Below are 27,306 nucleotides of genomic sequence, written 5' to 3'. Positions count from 1 at the left end.
TTTTATTGAACTTCATTGGAACAGTGTAAGAGGCCGAGGACAGAGAGGTCTGAGTGGGAGTGGAGCGGAGAATTAAAGTGACAGGCGACCGGAAGCTTGGGGTCACCCTTACGGACTGAACGGAGGTGTTCCACAAAGCGGTCACGCAATCTGCATTTGGTCTCCCCAATGTGGAGGAGACTGCATCGTGAGCAGCGAATACAGTATAATAAATTGCAAGAAGTACAAGTAAATCGCTGTTTCACCTGGAAGGAGCCATGGTGTGGAGATGCTGGTGTTGGACTGGGGTGGACAAATGTAAGAAATCACACAACACCAGGTTATAGTCCAACAGCTTTATTTGAAATCACAAGCTTTCGGAGCGCTGCTCCTTCGTCAGGTGAAGTGGAGAAATGCATAAAGACACAGCTTATATAGTCAGAGAATCATGTCAGGTGTTTACAGGTAATCTTTCCAACTGCCATTTATCACACCTCGGCAGAGAGATAATCACAGCAATCAAAGGTGTGAATGGTGTCCAAACAGGTCAGTCAGGAAAACATTACATCAAAGAACAATGAGGTGGGGTCACAAGGGGTCAAATATTGCAGATGCTGGGGTCTGTATGAAAAACAAGAAAACAGACAAAAAACATTTTTTTTTTGCTGGAAATCACAGCAGGTCCGGCCGCATCTGTGTAGAGAGAACAAACCAATGTTGACTCGAAGGAGTGTTTGGGGCCCTGGACAGTGGAAAGGGAGGAGGTGAAAAGGCAGGCGTTGCATCTCCTGCACTTGCACGGGAAGGTGCCGTGGGAAGGGGAGGGGGTGTTGGGGGTGATTGAAGAGTGGACCAGGGTGTCGCGGAGGGAGCGGTCCCTTCGGAATGCTGGAAGGGGAGGGGAGGGGAAGATGTGTTTGGTACAATCCTTCTGTTTGCTTTTACACAGGCATCAACAAAGAGATCAGAGAATCAATGGCAGGAAACATTCCAGAGTAATTATGGTGTTCATGTCGTTCCTCAACCTGTGGAAGAAGAGAAAGAGGAAAACATCTATGAAATGATGGCACAGATTGACAGCTGTAAGTACCATAGGAACATAGGAAAGTACCACACCCTGCAAGACCCTGAAAATTAGCATCCAGTCCCAAAAACTTATACTTCTCAATCACCCTCTCCCTCAAATCTCTGTCCAGTTCTCCCTCAAATCTCTGTCCAGTTCTCCCTCAAAAACATAGACATAGAAACATAGAAACATAGAAGATAGGAGCAGGAGTAGGCCATTCGGCCCTTCGAGCCTGCTCCGCCATTCAATGAGATCATGGCTGATCATCAAAATTCAGTACCCTGTCCCTGCCTTCTCTCCATATACCTTGATCCCTTTAACCTTAAGAAATATATCCAACTCTTTCTTGAATATATTTAATGAACTGGCCTCCACCACCCTCTGTGGCAGAGAATTCCACAGGTTCACCACTCTCTGGGTGAAGAAATTCCTCCTCATTTCAGTCCTAAATGGCTTACCCCTTATCCTTAGACTATGACCCCTGGTTCTGGACACCCCAGCCATCAGAAACATCCTTCCTGCATCTAGTCTGTCCAGGCCTGACAGAATTTTATAGGTTTCGATGAGATCCCCTCTCAATCTTCTAAACTCCAGTGAGTATAAGCCCAATCGACACAATCTCTCCTCATACGTCATTCCTGCCATCCCAGGTATCAGCCTGGTGAATCTTCGCTGCACTCCCTCCATGGCAAGAACGTCCTTCCTCAGGTAAGGCGACCAAAACTGCACACAATACTCAAGGTGCGGTCTCACCAAGGCCCTGTACAACTGTAGCAAGACATCCTTGTTCCTGTACTTGAACCCTCTTGCTACGAAGGCCAACATACCATTTGCCTTCTTAACTGCCTGCTGCACCTGCATGCTTACCTTCAGCGACTGGTGCACTAGAACACCCAGGTCTCTTTGCACTTCCCCTTCTCCCAATCTATTGCCATTCAAATAATAATCTGCCTTCCTGCTTTTGCCACCAAAGTGGATAACCTCACATTTATGCACATTATAGTGCATTTGCCATGTTTCTGCCCAATCACCCAGCCTGTCCAAATCGTACTGGAGTTTCACGACATCCTCTTCACAGTTTGCCCTCCCACCCAGCTTTGTGTCATCTGCAAATTTGGAGATATTACATCCAATTCCCTCGTCCAGATCATTAATATATATTGTGAACAGCTGGGGTCCTAGGACCGATCCTTGCGGTACCCCACTAGTCACTGCCTGCCACTCGGAAAACGACCCGTTTATTCCAACTCTTTGCTTTCTGTCCGCCAACCAGTTCTCTATCCAAGTCAATGCCTTGCCCCCAATCCCATGTGCCTTAATTTTGCACGCTAATCTCTTATGTGGGACCTTATCAAAAGCCTTCTGAAAGTCCAAATACACCACATCCGCTGGTTCTCCCTTATCTATTTTACCAGTTACATCCTCAAAAAATTCCAGTAGATTAGTCAAGCATGATTTACCTTTTGTAAATCCATGTTGACTTTGTCCGATCCTGTCACTGCTTTCCAAGTGCTCTGCTATTACATCTTTTATAATAGACTCTAGCATTTTCCCCACTACCGATGTCAGGCTTACCGGTCTATAATTCCCCGCTTTTTCTCTACCACCTTTTTTGAATAGTGGGGTAACATTAGCCACCCTCCAATCCATGGGTACTGTTCCAGAGTCTATCGAGTTCTGGAAGATGACCAGCAATGCATCTACTATTTCTAGGGCCACTTCCTTAAGTACCCTGGGATGTAGATTATCAGGCCCTGGGGATTTATCGGCCTTCAGTCCCATCAATTTTCCTAACACCATTTCCCTACAAATACTGATTTCTTTCAGTTCCACCCTTTCATCAGACCCTATGTTCCCCGGCATCTCTGGGAGGTTATTTGTGTCCTCCTTTGTGAAGACAGAACCAAAATATGTATTTAATTGGTCTGCCATTTCTTTGTTCCCCATTATAAATTCCCCTGATTCTGACTGCAAGGGACCTACGCTTGACTTCACCAATCTTTTTCTCTTCACATACCTATAAAAGCTTTTACAGTCAGTTTTTATGTTCTCTGCAAGCTTACTCTCATATTCTATTTTCCCTTTCTTAATTAATCCCTTTGTCCTCCTTTGTTGAATCCTAAACTGCTCCCAATCCTCAGGATTATTGCTTTTTCTGCCCAATTTATATGTCCTCTCCTTGGATCTTATGCTATCCCTAATTTCCCTTGTTAGCCACGGTTGAGTCACCTTTTTTGTTTTATTTTTATGCCAAACTGGGATGAACAAATTCTGTAGCTCATCCATTCGGTCTTTGAATGTTTGCCATTGCCTATCCACCGTCAACCCTTTGAGTGCCATTCCCCAATCAATCCTACCCAACTCGCTCCTCAGACCATCGTAGTTTCCTTTATTTAAATTGAGGACCCTAGTCTCTGAGTCAACTACTTCATTCTCCATCTTAATCTGTGTCCAGTTTTCCCCGTAGTCCTGCAAAATTTTTTCCTTCAGGTACTTATCCAACTCCCTTTTGAAAGCCATGATCGAGTCTGCCTCCACCACCCTTTCAGGCAGTGCATTCCAGATCCTAACCACTCGCTGCGCAAAAAAGTTTTTCCTCATGTCGCCTTTGGTTCTTTTGCCAATCACCTTAAATCTGCGTCCTCTGGTTCTCGACCTTTCCGCCAATGGGAACAGTTTCTCTCTATCTACTCTGTCCAGACCCCTCATGATTTTGAACACCTCTATCAAATCTCCTCTCAACCTTCTCTGCTATAAGGAGAGCAACCCCAGCTTCTCCAGTCTATCCACGTAATTGAAGTCCCTCATCCCTGGAATCATTCTTGTAAATCTTTTCTGTACCATCTCTAAGGCCTTCACATCCTTCCTAAAGTGCGGTGCCCAGAATTGGACACAATACTCCAGTTGAGGCCGAACCAGTGTTTTATACAGGTTCTTCATAATTTCCACGCTTTTGAACTCTATGGGCAGGATTTTCATTGGGCTGTGGAGACGGGATTGGAAGTGTGTGGGGGGTTAAAATCTCAAAATCGGGGGGCACGAACCCATCCCGCCCCCCAACCCGCCTCCATGCCAGTTTCAAAGGAGGCGGATACCTGACCTGTGCTGGGAGCCGCCTCCCCGAGGCAAAAGGGGATTAGTGCCAATTACCTGCCTGTTAACAGGTAGTTAACAGGCAGCTTTTAGCCTAATCCCTATTTTTATTCCTGAAGTGTGGGATTCCCAACGGCTCCAAACCACGCCAAGTTAGCGAGGCGGACTGTCGGTCTACAGGGGTTGGAGGGGTCGAGATGTCCGGTGTTCAGGTGAGTGATGGGTACATGAGCGCAGAGGTAAGTGTGTTTGGTGTGTGTAAAGTGTTTAAAGAAGTTTAATTACCTTTACTTACCTTTACAGCCTTCCTTCCTTCAGGTCTCGGGAGTCCCTCATCTCACCGGCACAGAAAGCAGAATGGCCGCGAGCTGTCAAAAGTTGCAGCATTCAGCTTTCTGTTCTGGAGAGATCTCTAAATCAGCCTGAGAGGAAGGAATTAACTTAGAGTACAGATTGTCAGTGTTTGACAGCTTCAAACAGCTGTCAAATGCTGATACTTCATCTGTCAACAGCTCTTGACAGATGAAATATCAGTCTGTGATGTCACCTGTTGCCGGGTGGCCCTTAATTGGCCTGCTGAGCTCGCTGGGCAGCTCAACAAGGTCAATCAAGCGAAAATCACGTGGGTTGGCTAGAACTCGATGGAGGCGGAACTACAACCCCAAAAGTTGTAGTCCCACCTCCTACACGCCTCCAGTATCAAAATCCAGCCCTTTACCTCTATTTATGAAGCCCAGGATCCCGTATGCTTTTTTAATTGCTTTCTCAACCTGCCCTGCCACCTTCAATGATTTGCGCACATATACTCCCAGGTCTCTCTGTTCATGCACTCCCTTTAGGATTCTACCCTTCAGTTTATATTTCCTCTCCTCGTTCTTGCTACCAAAATGTATCAATGCGCACTTTTCTGCGTTAAATTTCATCTGCCACCTGTCCGCCCGTTCCACCAGCTTGTCTATGTCCTTTTGAAGTCTATCACTCTCCTCCTCACTGTTCACTATACTTCCAAGTTTTGTGTCATCTGCAAATTTTGAAATTGTGCCCTGTACGCCTACGTCCAAGTCATTAATATATATCAAGAAAAGCAGTGGTCCCAGAACCGACCCCTGGGGAACACCACTGTATACCTTCCTCCAGTCTGAAAAATCACTACTCTCTGTTTCCTGTCAATTAGCCAATTTCGTATTCATGCTGCCATGGTAGCACACTTCCATCTGAGTCAGAAAAATGTGGGTTTGAGTCCCACTCCAGAGACTTGAGCACAAAATCCAGGCTAACACTCCCAGTGCAGCACTGTCGGAGGTACTGTCTTTCAAATGAGACGTTAAACCGAGGCCCCATCTGTTCTCTCAGGTGGACATAAAAGATCGCATGGCGCTATTTTGAAGAGCAGGGCAGTTCTCCCGGTGTCTTGGCCAATATTTATCCCTCAAACAACATCACTAAAAACAGATGATCTGGTCATTATCACATCGCTGTTTGTGGGAGCTTGCTGTGCACAAATTGGCTGCCGCGTTTCCTACATTACAACAGTGACTACACTTCAAAAAGTACTTCATTGGCTATAAAGCGCTTTGGGACGTCCAGTGGTCGTGAAAGGCGCTATAGAAATGCAAGTCTTTCTTTTTATTCGGGATTTCCACTGATCAGGAGAAGTCCTTTGGAAATGATTTCATACAGGATATCCTCCGTGTTTTTCCTGCATTAGCTGCAGGTTTTCTCCCCTCACTCGCAGGCGTTGGTACAGGGAGAGTGGCGGTGACTGGTGTGACAGTGACTGGTGTGACAGTGACTGGTGTGATGGTGACTGGTGTGACAGTGACTGGTGTGACGGTGACTGGTGTGACGGTGACTGGTGTGACAGTGACTGGTGTGACGAGGACTGGTGTGACGGTGACTGGTGTGACGAGGACTGGTGTGACGGTGACTGGTGTGACGGTGACTGGTGTGACGGAGACTGGTGTGACGGTGACTGGTGTGACGGTGACTGGTGTGACTGACTGGTGTGACGGAGACTGGTGTGATGGTGACTGGTGTGACGGTGACTGGTGTGACAGTGACTGGTGTGACGGAGACTGGTGTGATGGTGACTGGTGTGACGAGGACTGGTGTGACGGTGACTGGTGTGACAGTGACTGATGTGACGGTGACTGGTGTGACGGTGACTGGTGTGACGGTGACTGGTGTGACAGTGACTGGTGTGACGGTGACTGGTGTGATGAGGACTGGTGTGACGAGGACTGGTGTGACGGTGACTGGTGTGACGAGGACTGGTGTGACGGTGACTGGTGTGACGGTGACTGGTGTGACGAGGACTGGTGTGACGGTGACTGGTGTGACGAGGACTGGTGTGACAGTGACTGGTGTGACAAGGACTGGTGTGACGGTGACTGGTGTGACGAGGACTGGTGTGACGGAGACTGGTGTGACGGTGACTGGTGTGACGGAGACTGGTGTGATGAGGACTGGTGTGACGAGGACTGGTGTGATGGTGACTGGTGTGACGAGGACTGGTGTGACGAGGACTGGTGTGACGAGGACTGGTGTGACGGAGACTGGTGTGACGGAGACTGGTGTGACGGTGACTGGTGTGACGGTGACTGGTGTGACGGTGACTGGTGTGACGAGGACTGGTGTGACGGTGACTGGTGTGACGAGGACTGGTGTGACGGTGACTGGTGTGACGAGGACTGGTGTGACGGAGACTGGTGTGACGAGGACTGGTGTGACGGTGACTGGTGTGACGAGGACTGGTGTGACGGTGACTGGTGTGACGAGGACTGGTGTGACGGTGACTGGTGTGACGAGGACTGGTGTGACGGTGACTGGTGTGACAGTGACTGGTGTGACGGTGACTGGTGTGACGAGGACTGGTGTGACGAGGACTGGTGTGATGGTGACTGGTGTGACGAGGACTGGTGTGACGAGGACTGGTGTGACGAGGACTGGTGTGACGGAGACTGGTGTGACGGTGACTGGTGTGACGAGGACTGGTGTGACGAGGACTGGTGTGATGGTGACTGGTGTGACGAGGACTGGTGTGACGGTGACTGGTGTGATGGTGACTGGTGTGACAGTGACTGGTGTGACGGTGACTGGTGTGACGGAGACTGGTGTGACGGAGACTGGTGTGACAGTGACTGGTGTGACGAGGACTGGTGTGACGAGGACTGGTGTGATGGTGACTGGTGTGACGAGGACTGGTGTGACAGTGACTGGTGTGACGAGGACTGGTGTGACGGTGACTGGTGTGACAGTGACTGGTGTGACGGTGACTGGTGTGACGGTGACTGGTGTGACGAGGACTGGTGTGACGGTGACTGGTGTAACGAGGACTGGTGTGACGGTGGCTGGTGTGACGATGACTGGTGTGACAGTGACTGGTGTGACGGTGACTGGTGTGACGGTGACTGGTGTGACGGTGACTGGTGTGACGAGGACTGGTGTGACGGTGACTGGTGTGACGGTGACTGGTGTGACGGTGACTGGTGTGAAGGTGACTGGTGTGACGGTGACTGGTGTGACGGTGACTGGTGTGACGGTGACTGGTGTGACGGTGACTGGTGTGACGAGGACTGGTGTGACAGTGACTGGTGTGACAAGGACTGGTGTGACGGTGACTGGTGTGACGAGGACTGGTGTGACGGAGACTGGTGTGACGGTGACTGGTGTGACGGAGACTGGTGTGATGAGGACTGGTGTGACGAGGACTGGTGTGACGAGGACTGGTGTGACGAGGACTGGTGTGACGAGGACTGGTGTGACGGAGACTGGTGTGACGGAGACTGGTGTGACGGTGACTGGTGTGACGGTGACTGGTGTGACGGTGACTGGTGTGACGAGGACTGGTGTGACGGTGACTGGTGTGACGAGGACTGGTGTGACGGTGACTGGTGTGACGAGGACTGGTGTGACGGAGACTGGTGTGACGAGGACTGGTGTGACGGTGACTGGTGTGACGAGGACTGGTGTGACGGTGACTGGTGTGACGAGGACTGGTGTGACGGTGACTGGTGTGACGAGGACTGGTGTGACGGTGACTGGTGTGACAGTGACTGGTGTGACGGTGACTGGTGTGACGAGGACTGGTGTGACGAGGACTGGTGTGATGGTGACTGGTGTGACGAGGACTGGTGTGACGAGGACTGGTGTGACGAGGACTGGTGTGACGGAGACTGGTGTGACGGTGACTGGTGTGACGAGGACTGGTGTGACGAGGACTGGTGTGATGGTGACTGGTGTGACGAGGACTGGTGTGACGGTGACTGGTGTGATGGTGACTGGTGTGACAGTGACTGGTGTGACGGTGACTGGTGTGACGGAGACTGGTGTGACGGAGACTGGTGTGACAGTGACTGGTGTGACGAGGACTGGTGTGACGAGGACTGGTGTGATGGTGACTGGTGTGACGAGGACTGGTGTGACAGTGACTGGTGTGACGAGGACTGGTGTGACGGTGACTGGTGTGACAGTGACTGGTGTGACGGTGACTGGTGTGACGGTGACTGGTGTGACGAGGACTGGTGTGACGGTGACTGGTGTAACGAGGACTGGTGTGACGGTGGCTGGTGTGACGATGACTGGTGTGACAGTGACTGGTGTGACGGTGACTGGTGTGACGAGGACTGGTGTGACGGTGACTGGTGTGACGGTGACTGGTGTGACGGTGACTGGTGTGAAGGTGACTGGTGTGACGGTGACTGGTGTGACGGTGACTGGTGTGACGGTGACTGGTGTGACGGTGACTGGTGTGACGGTGACTGGTGTGACGGTGACTGGTGTGACGAGGACTGGTGTGACAAGGACTGGTGTGACAGTGACTGGTGTGACGGTGACTGGTGTGATGAGGACTGGTGTGACAAGGACTGGTGTGACAGTGACTGGTGTGACAGTGACTGGTGTGACGGTGACTGGTGTGACGGTGACTGGTGTGACGAGGACTGGTGTGACGAGGACTGGTGTGACGGTGACTGGTGTGACGGTGACTGGTGTGACGGTGACTGGTGTGACGGTGACTGGTGTGACAGTGACTGGTGTGACGGTGACTGGTGTGACGGTGACTGGTGTGACAGTGACTGGTGTGACGGTGACTGGTGTGACAGTGACTGGTGTGACAGTGACTGGTGTGATGGTGACTGGTTTGACAGTGACTGGTGTGACGAGGACTGGTGTGACGGTGACTGGTGTGACGGTGACTGGTGTGACAGTGACTGGTGTGACGAGGACTGGTGTGACGGTGACTGGTGTGACGGTGACTGGTGTGACGGTGACTGGTGTGACAGTGACTGGTGTGACGGTGACTGGTGTGACGGTGACTGGTGTGACGGTGACTGGTGTGACGGTGACTGGTGTGACGGTGACTGGTGTGACAGTGACTGGTGTGACGAGGACTGGTGTGACGGTGACTGGTGTGACGGTGACTGGTGTGACGGTGACTGGTGTCAGGAAATAGTTGAGGCTTGTAATAAGGGAACATCTATAATTATGGGGTTTTTAACTTTCATATTAACTGGACAAATCAAATTGGGCAGGGCAGCCTTGAGGAAGAGTTCATTGAGTGTATTAGGGATGGGTCTCTTGAGCAGTATGTAACTGAACCGACCAGGGGGCAAGCAACCTTAGATCTGGTCCTGTGTAATGAGACAGGATTAATTAAAAATGTCCTAGTAAAGGATCCCCTTGGAATGAGTGACCATAACATGGTTGAATTCCATATTCAATTAGAGGGTGAGAAGGTTGGATCTCAAACAAACGTACTGAGCTTGAATAAAGGAGACTATGAAGGTATGAGAGCGGAATTGATTAGAGTGGACTGGGAAAATAGATTAAAGGGTAAGATGGTACATGATCAGTGGGGTACATTCAAGGAGTTATTTTACAACTTTCAAGTAAATTATATTCCACTGAGGAAAAAAGGGTGTAAAAGAAAAGACAGCCATCCGTGGCTAAGTAAAGTCGTAAAGGATAGTATCCGACTAAAAACAAGGGCATATAAAGTAGCCAAATCTAGTGGGAGGATAGAAGATTGGAAAGTCTTTAAAAGACAGCAAAAAATAACTAACAGATTGATTAAGAAAGGGAAGATAGATTATGAAAGTAAATTAGCAAAAAATATAAAAACAGATAGCAAGAGTTTCTATAGTTATATAAAAAGTAAAAGGGTGGCTAAAGTAAATGTTGGTCCCTTAGAGGATGAGACCGGGAAATTAATGGTAGGAAACATGGAGATGGCAAAAACGCTGAACAAATATTTTGTATCAGTCTTTACAGTAGAGGACACTAAGAATATCCCAACACTGGACAAACAGGGGGCTCTAGGGCGGGAGGAGTTAAATACGATTAAAATTACTAAGGAAGTGGTACTCGGTAAAATAATGGGACTTAAGGTGGATAAATCCCCTGGACCTGATGGCTTACATCCTAGGGTCTTGAGGGAAGTGGCGGTAGGAATTGTGGATGCATTGGTAATAATTTTCCAAAACTCCCTGGACTCAGCAAAGGTCCCGGCAGATTGGAAAACTGCTAATGTAACACCCTTATTTAAAAAGGGTAGTAGACAGAATGCTGGAAACTATAGACCAGTTAGCCTAACATCTGTGGTTGGTAAAATTTTAGAGTCCATTATTAAGGAGACAGTAACGGGACATTTGGATAAACATAATTTAATAGGACAATGTCAACATGGTTTTACGAAGGGGAAGTCACGTTTGACAAATTTGCTTGAGTTCTTTGAGGACGTAACATACAGGGTGGATAAAGGGGAACCAGTGGACGTAGTGTATTTAGACTTCCAAAAGGCATTTGACAAGGTGCCACACAAAAGATTATTGCTCAAGATAAAAAAATCACGGGATTGGGGGTAATATTCTGGCATGGGTGGAAGATTGGCTATCTAACAGAAAGCAGAGAGTTGGGATAAATGGTTCATTCTCAGACTGGCAATCAGTAACTAGTGGTGTTCCGCAGGGGTCAGCGCTGGGACCCCAACTCATTACAATCTATATTAACGATTTGGAGGAAGGGACCGAGTGTAACATATCAAAGTTTGCAGATGATACAAAGATGGGAGGGAAAGTAGTGAGTGAGGAGGACATAAAAAACCTGCAAAGGGACATAGACAGGCTAAGTAAGTGGGCAGAGATTTGGCAGATGGAATATAATCCTGGAAAGTGTGAGGTTATGCACTTTGGCAGGAAAAATCATAGAGCAAGTTATTATCTTAATGGCAAGAAACTGGAAAGTACTGCAGTACAAAGGGATCTGGGGGTCCTGGTGCACGAAACACAAAAAGTTAGTATGCAGGTGCAGCAGGTGATCAAGAAGGCCAATGGAATGTTGGCTTTTATTGCTAGGGGGATGGAATATAAAAACAGGGAGGTATTACTGCAGTTGTACAAGGTATTGGTGAGACCACACCTGGAATACTGCATACAGTTTTGGTGTCCATACTTAAGAAAAGACATACTTGCTCTCGAGGCAGGACAAAGGAGGTTCACTCGGTTAATCCCGGGGATGAGGGGGTTGACATATGAGGAGAGGTTGAGTAGATTGGGACTCTACTCATTGGTGTTCAGAAGAATGAGAGGCGATCTTATTGAAACATATAAGATTGTGAAGGGGCTTGATCAGGTGGATGCGGTGAGGATGTTCCCAATGATGGGTGAAACTAGAACTAGGGGGCATAATCTTAGAATAAGGGGCTGCTCTTTCAAAACTGAGATGAGGAGAAACTTCTTCACTCAGAGGGTGGTAGGTCTGTGGAATTTGCTGCCTCAGAGAGCTGTGGAAGCTACATCATTAAATAAATTTAAAACAGAAATAGACAGTTTCCTAGAAGTAAAGGGAATTAGGGGTTACGGGGAGCGGGTAGGAAATCGGACATGAGTCTAGGTTCGGAACGGTCATGGCCCTGTGGGTGGCGGAGCGGGCCCAGGGGCTGTGTAGCCTGGTCCTGCTCCTACTTCTTGTGTTCTAATTCTGTGTTAGATTTCAGGAGATGGTTCTATTCACAGGGATTAGTGGAGACCTCGGGAACAGGCTGCCAGCTAGGAGTCCTTCAAGAGTAAATTGGGCCTGTTCCTGGCTGGGGTGGAGATCACCTCTTACAGAAGGTAAGTACTGCAGGAAATACAGGGACAGAGTGATCTCCTGGACGAGTTTCGATCGCCTAGATGGGTCAGAGAGGAATTTCCCAGATTTTTTCTCCCAAATTGGCCATTGGGTTTTTTAATCTGGTTTTTCGCCTCTCCCGGGAGATCACATGGGTTCGGGTGGGATGGAGAGTGGAAGTAGATTTGAGGTTAGGATCAGATCAGCCATGATCTTATTGAATGGCGGAGCAGGTTCGAGGGGCCGATTGGCCGACTCCTGCTCCTATTTCTTATGTTCTTATGTTCTTATGGTGTGACGGTGACTGGTGTGACGAGGGCAGGTGTGACGGTGACTGGTGTGATGGTGACTGGTGTGACGAGGGCAGGTGTGACGGTGACTGGTGTGATGGGGACAGGTGTGACGAGGACTGGTGTGACTGTGACGAGGACTGGTGTGACGGTGACTGGTGTGATGGGGACAGGTGTGACGAGGACTGGTGTGACTGTGACGAGGACTGGTGTGACGGTGACTGGTGTGATGGGGACTGGTGTGACGAGGACTGGTGTGACTGTGACAAGGACTGGTGTGACGGTGACTGGTGTGACGAGGGCAGGTGTGACGGTGACTGGTGTGACGGTGACTGGTGTGATGGGGACAGGTGTGACGAGGACTGGTGTGACTGTGACGAGGACTGGTGTGACGGTGACTGGTGTGACGGTGACTGGTGTGACGAGGACTGGTGTGGCGGTGACTGGTGTGACGAGGGCAGGTGTGACAGTGACTGGTGTGACGAGGACAGGTGTGACGAGGACTGGTGTGACGTGACTGGTGTGACGAGGGCAGGTGTGACGGTGACTGGTGTGACGAGGGCAGGTGTGACGGTGACTGGTGTGACGAGGGCAGGTGTGACGGTGAGGGGTGTGACGAGGACTGGTGTGACGGTGAGGGGTGTGACGAGGACTGGTGTGACGAGGACTGGTGTGATGGTGACTGGGGTGACGGAGACTGGTGTGACGAGGACTGGTGTGACAGAGACTGGCGTGACGAGGACTGGTGTGACGGTTGTTATGTCCGTGTATCTTAATGTTGTGTCCTTCAATAATCAGACAACAGACTGCAGGGAACGATTCAACAGGTGATTACTGAATGAGGGTTACTCTAGAACTAACTGTACAGATCACTACTCAGGGTTTATATACAGGTGTGGTCACTGCCGGTACTACAGTATACAGGAGCTGTAAAAAGTAGTTCTCTCCCTTAAGGTATATATACATTACATACATTACAACGGTGACTGGTGTGACGGTGACTGGTGTGACGAGGACTGGTGTGACGATGATGGTGACTGGTGTGACGCTGGTTGGTGTGTCACTAACTGGTGTGACGGTGACTGGTGTGACGAGGACGCGCTATAGTCCGGATGGGGTGGGGTGGGACTGATGACCCATTCCGCGACCTGCTTTTTGGTGCGTCCAATAAAAATGCAGCGGTGCGATCAGGGATCCATGTCCACAGGAACATTCTCCAACTACTTTCTTTTTCCCACATAAAGCCTCTGGAATTTGTAAAACTCCTTCAGCGTTCAAAATTTTTTTTTTCCTGAAATGAAATATTTATCGGACAGTGTTCCAATCGCTGGCAGAATACTTCACGCTGCCTCCGACAGTCGTGTTAGGTGAAAACTTGATCAGATTCGGGAGACAGTGACACAGCTGGTCGGAGCCTTCATGTGCTACGAGCCGGAGTGTCCGTGCCATCAATCCTGCACCTGGTGATTCGCTGATCTCAATCATTGCTGCAGTGAGTCGGTGCCAAGTGCAAGCCTGGGACTTCTCCACAGAGGAAGGGAGGGAGGGAGGGAGGGAGGGAAGATCAGGGGCCGCCACTCACAGCTCAACTACACCTCCGTGTGGCCAATCGGTGACAGCATTCAGAGAGACTAATCAGAGCGAGAAAGGAAAAACAATGTCAACAAGGAGGGAGGATTATAGGGGGTTGTTAACAGAGATATTTATGGTGCAAAAAATGGCCTTGAAAGTTATCTATAAAGAAAGATCTTGCATTTCTCCAGCGCTTTTTACAACCTCAGGACGTCCCAAAGCGCTTTACAGCCAATGAAGTGTTTTTCGATGTGTAGTCACTGTTGTAATGTGGGAAACGCGGCAGTCAATTTGCACACAGCAAGCTCCCACAAACAGCAATGTGATGAGCTGTTTTTAGTGATGTTGATTGAGTGATAAATATTGGCCAGGACACCGGGGAGAACTCCCCTGCTCTTCTTCGAAAGAGTGGCCGTGGGATCTTTTCATCCACCTGAGAGGGCAGACAGGGCCTCGGTTTAACGTCTAGATTAACGTCAGTCTAGATTTTTGTGCTCAAGTCTCTGGAGTGGAACTGGACCCCACAACCTTGTGACCCAGAGACCCACTGAGCCATGGCTGACACCTATAGTAATAGTAAAACACCAATAGGAATAAGAAAGAATTTGCATTTAGATAGCACTTATCACATCTCCAGGAGATTCGACATACTTGAAAACAATGAATTACTTTTCCAGTGCAGTCAGTTATCGTATAAGCCGAGCTCCTCACAGCAAAATCCCATTCGCAGTGAATGAGATGAATGATCGCGTAATCTGTGTGTTCAGTGGGACATAAGAACTTAAGAATTAGGGGCAGGAGTCGGCCATTCGGCCCTTCGAGCCTGCTCCACCATTCAATAAGATCATGGCTGATCTTCGACCTCAAATCCACATCCCTTGATTCCCTTAGTATTGAAAAATCTATCGATCTCTGTCTTGAATATACTCAACGACTGAGCCTCCACAGCCCTCTGGGGTAGAGAATTCCAAAGATTCACCACCCTCTGAGTGAAGAAATTTCTCCTCATCTCAGTCTTAAATGGCCGACACCTTATTCTGAGACTGTGACCCCTGGTTCTGGAAATAAAAACAGAAAATGCTGGAAATACTCAGCAGGTCAGGCAGCATCTGTGGAGAGAGAAACCGAGTTAACGTTTCAGGTCGATGACCCTTCGTCAGAACATTCTGATGAAAGGTCATTAACCTGAAACGTTGTGGTAAACCACTGTTATACCTGTCTGTATGTGTATGTGTATTCCACTAGGTACAGGTCTGGACATGCCTCGGCTGACTCCTCCCACTATTCCAGGTATATAAGTGACTACCTCCCAGTCCCTTAGTATTCTGGACGGGTCGACCACTCGAGACTAGACCTTCATTCTTTAGTTAATAAAAGCCTGGTTGTTACTCGCTTAACCTCAGTCTTTTGAGTAATTGATGGCGCATCAATTTTATTAACTAAATTTTTTATAATGGAGAAGATCCTCACACCAGCATGCCTGGACCTGGACAGTCGGGAAGCGGACGCTTCCACCAAGTTTGCTCACTGGCTCATGTGCTTCGAGGCATTCCTGACTGCCTCCACTGCGGTCGTAACGGATGCGAACAAACTGTCTGTCCTGATCTCCAAGGTGAACCACCGAGTGTACTCAGTCATCCGGGACGCGACCTCGTACACAGCCGCCCTCCAGCTCCTCAAGACCCAGTACACGTGCCCTGTGAACGAAGTTTACGCCAGGCACCTCCTGGGGAGTCACAAGCAACAACCTGGGGAATCGACTGAGGAATACCTCCAAGCACTGTCCGTGCTTGGCCGGGCCTGTAGGTGTAAGGCGGTAACGCCCACTAAGTACACCGAGGAACTGATCCGGGATGCCTTCGTAGCGGGCCACAGGTCCAACTACACCCGACAGCGACTGCTGGAGCAGAGTGACCTCACCCTCGACAAAGCCTCCGAAATCGCACTAACGCTGGACGCAGCATGGATGCCTATTCCTCTGCACCGTGGACGCCACGGGGAACGACAACCTGGGACACGGTAGGACAGCCCCATAGCACCGTGCCACCCCAGCCACAGCCCAACAACGGCCCAACCACCGCAGCAGTGTCCCAAAGCCAGACAGCAGTATCCCAAGGCCAGAAATGCTACTTCTGTGGCCAGGCCAAACACCCCAGAGCGCGCTGCCCGGCGAAGAATGCGACCTGCTCGGGTTGCGGGAAAAAGGGACACTACGCTAGCGTCTGCAAGGCCAAAGCCACCCCAAACGCCAGCAGCGCCGCGTGTGGGCCGTGCGAGCCGCCATCTTGGGCCCCCAACAGCGCCGCGTGTGGGCCGTGCGGGCCGCCATCTTGGGCCTCCCCAGCCATGTGCGAACCACCACAGCAGCAGCCATCTTGGACGACTCCAGCCACATGGGAATCATGGACGCCGCCATCTTGGACACCAGCCGGGACGCAGCAGGCCGCCAACCCCCCCCCCATCTGATACCCGCAGCGACACACCGACCCCTACGCTAGCCTCTGTTACGCTGGACCAAACGAGACCGCACCAACTAGCTCGGTCCAAAATGGACGTTAAGGTAAACAGCCATGCAATAAACTGCCTTTTTGACTCCGGGAGCACAGAGTGCTTCATCCACCCCGACACAGTGCGGCGTTGCTCTCTCCCAGTCCTGCCTGCGCACCAGCGGATTTCTATGGCCGCCGAGTCCCAGTCAGCGGACATTGGCGGCTACTGCGTGGTGACACTAGTAGTAGACGGGACTGTGTTCAATAATTTTAAACTCCTGGTCCTGCCTCAACTTTGCGCTGCCGTTCTACTGGGGTTGGATTTCCAGTGCCACCTCAAAAGCGTTACGATGGCGTACGGTGGCCCCCTCCCCCCACTCACAGTCCGCAGCCAGCAGCCTCCAAATTGCCCGCCGCGCACCAGATGCAACCTCTCCACACTCAGAGTCCCACCCCCTCCATTGTTTGCTAACCTCACCCCCGACTGTAAGCCCATCGCCACAAAGAGCAGGCGATACGGTGCAGGGGACAGGGTTTTCATCAAAACCGAAGTGGAGCGGCTCCTGAAGGAGGGGATTATTGAGGGCAGCTCCAGCCCCTGGCGAGCCCAGGTTGTGGTCGTTAAGACCGGCGAGAAACAACGCCTGGTCATCGACTACAGCCAAACAATAAACCGCTACACCCTGCTGGACGCCTACCCACTCCCCCGCATAGCTGACATGGTCAACCAAATCGCGCAGTACCGCATCTTTTCGACCATTGACCTGAAATCAGCGTACCACCAGCTCCCCATCCGCCCCGAAGACCGCCAGTATACTGCTTTTGAGGCAAACGGCCGCCTCTATCACTTCCTTAGGGTTCCCTTTGGCGTTACCAACGGGGTCTCCGTCTTCCAAAGGGAGATGGACCGGATGGTCGATCAAAACGCGCTGCAGGCCACTTTCCCTTACCTAGACAATGTGACCATCTGCGGCCATGACTTGCAGGACCATGACGCAAACCTCGAGAAATTCCTCCGCACCGCCCAACTCCTGAACCTGACATATAACAAGGAGAAGTGCATATTCCGCACAGACCGCCTCGCCATCCTTGGCTGTGTTGTGGAACACGGGGTCATCGGTCCCGACCCGGACCGGATGCGTCCCCTTATGGAACTCCCACTGCCCCACTGCCTAAAAGCTCTGAAGAGGTGCCTAGGGTTTTTTCCTACTACGCCCAGTGGGTCCCCTACTATGCAGACAAAGCCCGTCCGCTGATCAAATCCACCTCTTTTCCCCTGATGGCAGAGGCCCGCTCGGCCTTCCACCGTATCAAGGAGGACATTGCCAAAGCCACCATGCACGCAGTGGACGAATCCATCCCCTTCCAGGTGGAAAGCGATGCGTCCGACTTCGCTCTGGCCGCCACCCTTAATCAGGCGGGGAGACCTGTGGCATTCTTCTCACGAACCCTCCAGGGCCCGGAGACCAGACACTCCGCGGTCGAGAAGGAGGCCCAGGCTATTGTTGAGGCTGTGCATCATTGGAGGCACTACCTGGCCGGAAAACGATTTACCCTGCTCACTGACCAGCGTTCAGTTGCTTTTATGTTCAACAACAAGCAGAGGGGCAAAATCAAAAATGACAAGATCTTGAGGTGGAGAATCGAACTTTCCACCTACAATTACGAGATCTTGTACCAGCCTGGGAAGCTCAATGAACCCCCAGATGCCCTATCGCGTGGCACCTGCGCCAGCGCGCAGATCGATAGGCTGAGGGCCCTCCACAATGACCTCTGCCACCCGGGGGTCACCAGGTTCTTCCACTTCATCAAGGCCCGCAACCTGCATTACTTCATTGAGGAGGTCAGGACCATGACCAAGAACTGCCAAGTCTGCGCTGAGTGCAAACCGCACTTTTATAGACCAGACAGAGCCCACCTGATAAAAGCCACTCGCCCTTTCGAACGCCTGAGCGTCGATTTTAAAGGGCCTCTCCCCTCCTCCGACCGCAATGTGTACTTCCTCAACATCATTGACGAGTACTCCCGTTTCCCGTTCGCTATCCCCTGCCCGGACATGACCAGTGCCACGGTCATTAAATGTCTGAACAGCCTCTTCACCCTGTTCGGTTTCCCCAGCTATATCCATAGCGACCGGGGCTCATCGTTTATGAGCGACGAACTCCGCCAGTACCTGCTCGCTAGGGGTATAGCCACAAGCAGGACCACCAGTTACAACCCCCGGGGGAATGGACAGGTGGAAAGAGAGAATGCAACAGTTTGGAAGGCCGCCCTACTAGCCTTAAAGTCTAGGGGCCTTCCGACCTCCCGCTGGCAGGAGGTGCTCCCCGATGCGCTCCACTCGATTCGGTCGCTGCTCTGCACTGCCACCAATGCCACCCCTCACGAGAAAATGTTTGTCTTCCCAAGGAAGTCCACATCGGGGACAGCGTTACCGCCATGGCTGACGTCCCCAGGGCCGGTACTACTGAGAAGACACGTGAGGACCAATAAAACAGACCCCCTGGTCGAGAGGGTCGACCTCCTCCACGCCAACCCCCAGTACGCTTACATTGCGTACCCGGACGGGCGGGAGGACACAGTCTCCATACGAGACCTCGCACCCTCGGGGACCGCTGTAACCCACTACCCATTACCACCCCCCCCCACGACACCCTCGGGGACCGCTGTAACCCACTACCCATTACCACCCACCCCCCACGACCCGATATCCAACCCCAGCAGCCGGCTCGCCTTGGACCGTCACCCACGAGGACTACATTCCAGTGCCCCAGCCTACACGGGACGCGACGCCGGAAGCTCCACCACCCCTGCCGTCACCACGTCGATCACAGCGGCAGACAAGACCTCCGGAGAGACTCCAATACACGAACTTTTAAATACACTTCACCCCGCCGGACTCATTTTTAAACAAGGGGTGAATGTGGTAAACCACTGTTATACCTGTCTGTATGTGTATGTGTATTCCACTAGGTACAGGTCTGGACATGCCTCGGCTGACTCCTCCCACTATTCCAGGTATATAAGTGACTACCTCCCAGTCCCTTAGTATTCTGGACGGGTCGACCACTCGAGACTAGACCTTCATTCTTTAGTTAATAAAAGCCTGATTGTTACTCGCTTAACCTCAGTCTTTTGAGTAATTGATGGCGCATCACACGTTAACTCTGTTTCTCTCTCCATAGATGTTGCCTGGCCTGCTGAGTATTTCCAGCATTTTCTATTTTAATTTCAGATTTCCAGCATCCGCCGTATTTTGCTTTTGTATCCCTAGTTCTAGACTCTCCAGCCAGGGGGAAACAACCTCTCAGCATCGACCCTGTCAATCCCCCTCAGAATCTCGTATGTTTCAATGAGATCACCTCTCATTCTTCTAAACTCCAGAGAGTATCGGCCCAACCTGCTCAATTGTTGGTTGAGGGTGAAGGATTGGACAGGACACCGGGGGAAACTCCCTACCGTGGGATCCACTGGAACCGAGTAGACGAGCCCTTGTGACTCGGATTACCAACTGAACCAATCTAGGCCGGAAACCCATACTAACCCGGTAACCAATGATCCTTTTAAGCTGCGCGGCCGCACAAGGCTCTGCAGCTCCCGCGCAGCCGGCTCACCGGCTTTTAAATAGGAAAAACCGCGCAGGCGCGGTATTTTGAACGGGCCGTGTAGCCCCTTAAAGCGGCCATGCACCCGAAAAAAAATTAAAGGGAACGTTGCCGGTAATCAGGACGATCGGTGTCACGGTTCCTATTGGGGGAGTGAGGAGATTGACCTTCTGACTCAGAAGCGAAAGTGCTACCAACACAGCCAGGGTTGTCACTTGTAGACTTGTGTGTTCCCCTCACCCCCGACATTCCCTCCGAACATGGCTCCTCGCAGGTGAGGAACTCCCAGCTACAGTAGAAAATACCCTGGAATCATTCAAGAAACTATTCACGTATCCAATGAGGGAGCCATCGCTTCTTTCTGAATGGATGAACAAAAAATGGGCCCAATGGCCCTCCTCATCCATACTTATCTTTAGGCAATAAGACAGTTAATGAACTGACCTTTGGACTTATAACTTTTCTGTTCCTGATGTCGATTATATGAAAATGTAAGAAGCTCAGATATAATCGACTAAATCTTACTGCCACTGCTTATAAAAACGCTCATCACAAGGGATCTTGTGTTCTTGGTTAACTATAAGCAAATAAATCTTTATCTTCCTGTTACAGAGTTAAATGCACTGGCTACACAGTCGTGTTTGTGTAAGAATGATGGGTTGTTAATTGGTGTTAAGCAGATAGACAATCTCTACCTATAGTCCAGCAACTGGCCTGTTAGTGTGCCATGAAATAAAATCACAGAATCATCGAATCTTACAACACAGAAGGCGGCCATTCGGCCCATCGTGCCTGTGCCGGCTCTTTGAACGAGCTCTCCAATTAGCCCCACTCCCCCCTGCTCTTTCCCCATAGCCCTGCACATTTTTCCCCTTCAAGTATTTATCCAATTCCCTTTTGAAAGTTACTATTGAATCTGCTTCCACCATTCGTTCAGGCAGCGCATTCCAGATCACAACAACTCGCTGCATAAAAATCTAAGTTTTTCCTGCTCTCGCCTCTGGTTCTTTTACCAATCACCTTCACTCTGTGTCCTCTGGTTACCGACCCTTCAGTCACTGGAAACAGTTTCTCCTTATTTACATCATCAAAACCCCTCATGGTTTTGAACAAGTTTGGGTAATTTCAGCAAACCTGCGCTCCCGGAAAGGAGGCGGACTCGAAGGGAGAATGGGTCCACCGCAATGTGCGGCCAATTCTCTGGCTCACGCTCCCTGTCAGTGCAAACCAATGTGGGGCTGGGATCAGTGGATTCATCAGAGAATCATAGAAATTTACGGCACAGAAGGAGGCCATTCGGCCCATCGTGTCTGTGCTGGCCAACAAAGAGCTCTCCAGCCTAATCCCACTTTCCAGCTCTTGGTCCGTAGCCCTGTAGGTTACGGCACTTCAAGTGCGTATCCAAGTACTTTTTAAATGTGATGAGGGTCTCTGCCTCTCCCACCCTTTCAGGCAGTGAGTTCCAGACCCCCACCACCCTCTGGGTGAAAAAAGTTCTCCTCAACTCCCCTCTAATCCTTCTACCAATTACTTTAAATCTCTGCCCCCTGGTTATTGACCTCTCTGCTAAGGGAAATAGGTCCTTCCTATCCACTCTATCTAGACCCCTCATAATTTTATACGCCTCAATTAAATCTCCCCTCAGCCTCCTCTGTTCCAAAGAAAACAACCCCAGCCTCTCCAATCTTTCCTCATAGCTAAAATTCTCCAGTTCTGGCAATATCTTCATAAATCTCCTCTGTACCCCCTCTCGTGCAATCACATCCTTCCTGTAATGTGGTGATAATTATATCCTGATATCTTTAAGATTCTAAATAGGAAGGAATCTAATCAACAAACATTTGTCCTGACTGTTTTAACAGCTAATGAATTCTCAAATATGGAAGATTATGAGGACGCACAGGCTGAGGAGAACCCGTACACTTTGACCGTGGATGATGAAGACCCTTATGATTTAATTTTACCAGAAGGCAACAGCAACGTGGAAGTTAAAAAAGAAAGTGCGGGCAATTTTGTAAAAAGACCGCCAGCGCCTATTCCTCGCCCCACCACCCTGCAGTGTGTGGACAATACCCCTTTTATTGCTCAAGGTATGTCATTTACGCTGAGGTTTGGGTGGGTAGGAAATTCCAGAGCTGGGGCCAGGCAGCTGAAGGTACGGCCGCCAATGGTGGAGTGATTAAAATCGGGGATGCTCGAGAGGACAGAATTGGAGGAGCGCACAGATCTCGTGGGGGTTGTAGGGCTGGAGGGGGTACAGAGATAGGGAGGGACGAGGCCAAGGAGGGATTTGAACACAAGATTCAGAATTTTAAAATTGAGGCATTGCTTAACCGGGTGCCAATGTAGGTCAGTGAGCACAGGGGGTGATGGGTGAACGGGACTGGGTGAGAGTTAGGACACGGGGCAGTGAGCACAGGGGGTGATGGGTGAACGGGACTGGGTGTGAGTTAGGACACGGGGCAGTGAGCACAGGGGGTGATGGGTGAACAGGACTGGGTGTGAGTTAGGACACGGGGCAGTGAGCACAGGTGGTGATGGGTGAACGGGACTGGGTGTGAGTTAGGACATGTGGCAGTGAGCACAGGGGGTGATGGGTGAACGAGACTGGGTGCGAGTTAGGACGCGGGGCAGTGAGCACAGGGGGTGATGGGTGAACGAGACTGGGTGCGAGTTAGGACACGGGGCAGTGAGCACAGAGGGTGATGGGTGAACGGGACTGGGTGTGAGTTAGGACACGGGGCAGTGAGCACAGGGGGTGATGGGTCAACGGGATTCGGTGCGAGTTAGGACACGGGGCAGTGAGCACAGGGGATGATGGGTGAACAGGACTGGGTGTGAGTTAGGACACGGGGCAGTGAGCACAGGGGGCGATGGGTGAACAGGACTGGGTGTCGTTAGGACACGGGGCAGCGAGCACAGGGGGCGATGGGTGAATGGGACTGAGTGTGCGTTAGGACACGGGGCAGTGAGCACAGGGGGTGATGGGTGAACGGGACTGGGTGTGAGTTAGGACACGGGGCAGTGAGCACAGGGGGCGATGGGTGAACGGGACTGGGTGTGCGTTAGGACACGGGGCAGTGAGCACAGGGGGTGATGGGTGAACGGGACTGGGTGTGAGTTAGGGCACGCGGCAGTGAGCACAGTGGGTGATGGGTGAACGGGACTGGGTGTGAGTTAGGACACGGGGCAGTGAGCACAGGGAGTGATGGGTGAACGGGACTGGGTGTGAGTTAGGACACGGGGCAGTGAGCACAGGGGGTGATGGGTGAACGGGACTGGGTGTGAGTTAGGACACGGGGCAGTGAGCACAGGGGGTGATGGGTGAACAGGACTGGGTGTGAGTTAGGACACGGGGCAGTGAGCACAGGGGGTGATGGGTGAACGGGACTGGGTGAGAGTTAGGACACGGGGCAGTGAGCACAGGGGGTGATGGGTGAACGGGATTTGGTGCGAGTTAGGACACGGAGCAGTGAGCACAGGGGGTGATGGGCGAACGGGACTGGGTGTGAGTTAGGACACGGGGCAGTGAGCACAGGGGGTGATGGGTGAACGGGACTGGGTGTGAGTTAGGACACGGGGCAGTGAGCACAGGGGGTGATGGGTGAACGGGACTGGGTGCGAGTTAGGACACTGGGCAGTGAGCACAGGGGGTGATGGGTCAACGGGACACTGTGTGAGTTAGGACACGGGGCAGTGAGCACAGGGGGTGATGGGTGAACGGGACTGGGTGTGAGTTAGGACACGGGGCAGTGAGCACAGGGGGTGATGGGTCAACGGGACACTGTGTGAGTTAGGACACGGGGCAGTGAGCACCAGGGGTGATGGGCGAACGGGACTGGGTGTGAGTTAGGACACGGGGCAGTGAGCACAGGGGGTGATGGGTCAACGGGATTCGGTGCGAGTTAGGACACGGGGCAGCAGAGTTTCGGATGAGTTCAAGTTTACGGAGGGTGGAATGTGGGAGGCCAGCCACGAGAGCTTTGGAATAATCGATAGTTACAGTGGAAGAGCAAGCACTGTGGCGGGTGGATTAAGCTGAACGGCTTGCTTTCTCTGCTATACTATCTATTAATCTGATAGGAGTGCACATGAAAACTCTTACAGCAAGACTCATTCATAAGAAGGTTATTCAACATCCACCAAAAGAATCAATGTGAAATATGGTTGGTGAACGATATTTAAAGGAAACATACAAGACCTTTGACTGTGCTGTTGAGATGATATCAGAGCTCATCGACGGAGTCCCCACTTGTAACCCAGCTCTGAGTGTATCCGATTGTATTAATGTTGGTCAGAGGTTGATCCCAAGAGGATCAGAGATCAAATGTTATTGCTAAGGATCTGTCAACAAGTACTGATATCATTTTGTGGTAGTTTTTCAGCAAAAAACTGGAAAAGGAACCGAAGAAAAGCTCTACGCTGTCCCCAAACGAGGTATGGAGCCTTGTCATTGTTGGCATCTCAGGGTAACTCCTAGAGTTGATGGCCTCGATTTTAACTGAGCCATGGAGACGGGCTTGGAGGCGTGTGGGGGGTTAAAGTCCCGAATTCGGGGGTCCCGACCCCATCCCGCCCCCAACCCGCCTCCATGCCAGTTTCAAAGGAGGCGGGTACCCACCCCGCACTGGGACCCGCCTCCCCGAGGCGGGAAGGGATTAGTGCCAATTAACTGCCTGTTAACAGGTAGTTAAAAGGCAGTTTTTAGCTTAATCCCTATTTTAAAGCTTGAAGTGTGGGATTCCCGACGGCTCCAAACCACGGCAAGTTAGAGGAGTCGGGCCGTCGGGTTCAAGGAGTTGGAGGGGTCGAGATGTCGGTGTTCAGGTGAGTGATGGGTGCACAAGTGCAAAGGTAAGTGTGTTTGGTGTGTCTAAAGTGTGTAAAGAAGTTTAAATTACCTGTACTTACCTTTACAGCCTTCCTTCCTCTTGGCTTCGGGAGTCCATCATCTAACCGGCACAGAAAGCAGAACGGCTGCGAACTGTCAAAAGTGACAACCTGCAGCTTTCAGTGCCGGTGAGATCTCTAACTGAGTCTGTGGAGAAGGACTCAGGTTAGAAGTAAGACTGTCAGTGTTTGACAGCTTCAAACAGCTGTGAAACACTGATATTTCATCTGTCAAAACCTCTTGACAGATGAAATTTCAATCTGTGACTCCACCTGTTGCTGGGTGGCCCTTAATTGGCCTGCTGAGCCCGCTGGGCAGGCTCAACAAGGTCAATCAAGTTAAAATCGCGTGGATTGGCCGCATCTCGATGGAGGCGGGACTACAATCCCGAAAGTTGTAGTCCCGCCTCCTTCCCGACTTCTGAATGAAAATCACCCCCGATGGGGTTTCTCAGTTTGTGGCTTTGGGATATCGCTAATCAAACCCCTAGTACCGTCGGGGTGTTTTCCTGTGTGCCACCAACAGGGAGCATCATCCATGGAAATGGATGGACAATCGCGGGCAGCTCGCCCACCGTTGCCCCATATGTCCAGCTGCTGGGCGAGGCGGCCTCCCTGTGGCAAACCTCTGGAAAATCAGCATTATATTTTCTTTGCCATTTTCAATACATCTTTTTCATCACCCAGCCGATGAATTTCTGTACATTTTAACAAACCGTCATTTCTCAGAATATGGCCGGATAATCTTTTACGATGAGAATTCATCACTTTCAAAAACAATTATTTTTTACAGTCATTTTAGGTGAAATAGTTCCATTATTTTTGAATTCAATCGGTTTTACAATCATTTTAACAAAATATTCCATCGATATTTTACTGGGAATTCTTCAATGTGTTTCTATAACTCATAACCAGCTGCAGCGACCTATGCACACTCGAAGTTACCCCATTAAATTCGTACATTTCCCACACCCGGAGACTGGTCCAGGCTCCGCGATCATATCCTGACTGGAATTTCCAATTCTTTATGTAGGCGAGTACTCTGGACAGCAAGTGACTCTGCACCATGATGCTCGGTCATGTATCTGCACCCGATCAATACAGAGGCTTATCACAATGCACTGAAATACCTCCCGCCAATATTTTAATAACCAGTTAATCTTCGGAAAGTTGGAAGCGTCATGAAGCACACACACATGAATCACAAGTGTGCACAGTTCCGGTCTCCACATTACTAAAAGGGTACAGAGGCACTGGAGAAGGTGCAAAAAAGACTCACAAGAAAAATACTGAGAGGTTATAACTATCACAAAAGAGAAGGCTGAGGGGTGACCTGGTAGAGGTCATTAATATTATGAAGGGTTTCGATAGGATAGACGTAGAGAAGATGTTTCCACTTGTGGGGGAGACCAGAACTAGCGGCCATCAATATAAGAGAGTCACTAATAAATCCAATCGGGAATTCAGGAGAAACTTCTTTACCCAGAAAGCGGGGAGAATGTGGAACTCGCTACCACAGGGAGTGGTTGAGGAGAATAGCAGAGATGCATTTAAGGGGAAGCTGGATAAACACATGAGGGAGAAAGGAATAGAGGGATATGCTGAGATGGAAGATGGCGTCCGGCGCACTGCCCATCGGAAGGGTGCGCGCATCTCGGACCCCGCTTTTGAGTCTTAGTTGGCCACGTAGCGCCTAAAACATGGGTGCTACATGACCCAATTTAGCTCCCAGTGACTCTGAATGAGTCTCCTGCTATCTTCATGCATTTTAATGACAGATTTTGGACACTCACTACATAACAAACTCATTCCCATAACGTACTGCCTTGCTGATCAAAATAATGTTGCCGGGTTGCATGAAACTATTTAGCAGTGAAGTAGTCCCACATTTCTAACTGATCTCTTTGTGCCGTGCAGCAGCCAGGTCCAATGTCGATGAGAGCCAGACGTACGACACATTCAGAGCAGAGTACAATCCAGGGCAGCAACGGCTGATCGATCTGCAAGAACTGGTGAAGAAGGGAGCTATGACAGTGGGTGAAGCTGAGGAAAAATTCAAACAATGGCAGACTGAACAGAAGGATCAAGATGCGGTGCAACAGGTGCCAGAATGAACCTCGATCCACTTCCTAAGATTGCATAGAAAAATAGGAGCAGGAGTCGGCCATTCGGCCCTTCGAGCCTGCTCCGCCATTCAATATGATCATGGCTGA

The 27,306-nt window shown here is 50.6% G+C and overlaps 2 protein-coding genes across 3 annotated transcripts in view; both read left to right on the top strand.

Moving 5' to 3' along the window:
• LOC147122493 (B-cell scaffold protein with ankyrin repeats-like) overlaps positions 1–27,306 on the top strand; it is a 378,498-nt gene that overhangs the window by 313,957 nt on the left and 37,235 nt on the right. The window contains exons 9-12 of one of the 2 annotated variants that reach the window (XM_086005800.1): positions 929–1,061; positions 22,066–22,293; positions 24,581–24,640; positions 27,014–27,195. In XM_086005800.1, coding sequence (XP_085861926.1) covers positions 929–1,061; positions 22,066–22,293; positions 24,581–24,640; positions 27,014–27,195 — 603 coding nt within the window. Of the gene's footprint in view, positions 1–928; positions 1,062–22,065; positions 22,294–24,580; positions 24,641–27,010; positions 27,196–27,306 lie in introns of both variants that reach the window. The other variant, XM_086005792.1, reaches the window with a different exon arrangement.
• Positions 5,327–12,008, top strand: LOC147122494 (uncharacterized). Its single transcript, XM_085976500.1, has 3 exons — positions 5,327–5,337; positions 7,712–8,781; positions 11,989–12,008. Exons 1-3 carry the CDS (start codon positions 5,327–5,329, stop codon positions 12,006–12,008), a joined length of 1,101 nt encoding a protein of 366 aa, XP_085832626.1.

This window comes from Somniosus microcephalus, chromosome 2, assembly GCF_052327205.1.
Source record: "Somniosus microcephalus isolate GS21.2 chromosome 2, FLI_Smic_1.0, whole genome shotgun sequence".
NCBI lineage: Eukaryota > Metazoa > Chordata > Chondrichthyes > Squaliformes > Somniosidae > Somniosus > Somniosus microcephalus.
This window is presented reverse-complemented; position numbering and strand designations above follow the sequence as displayed.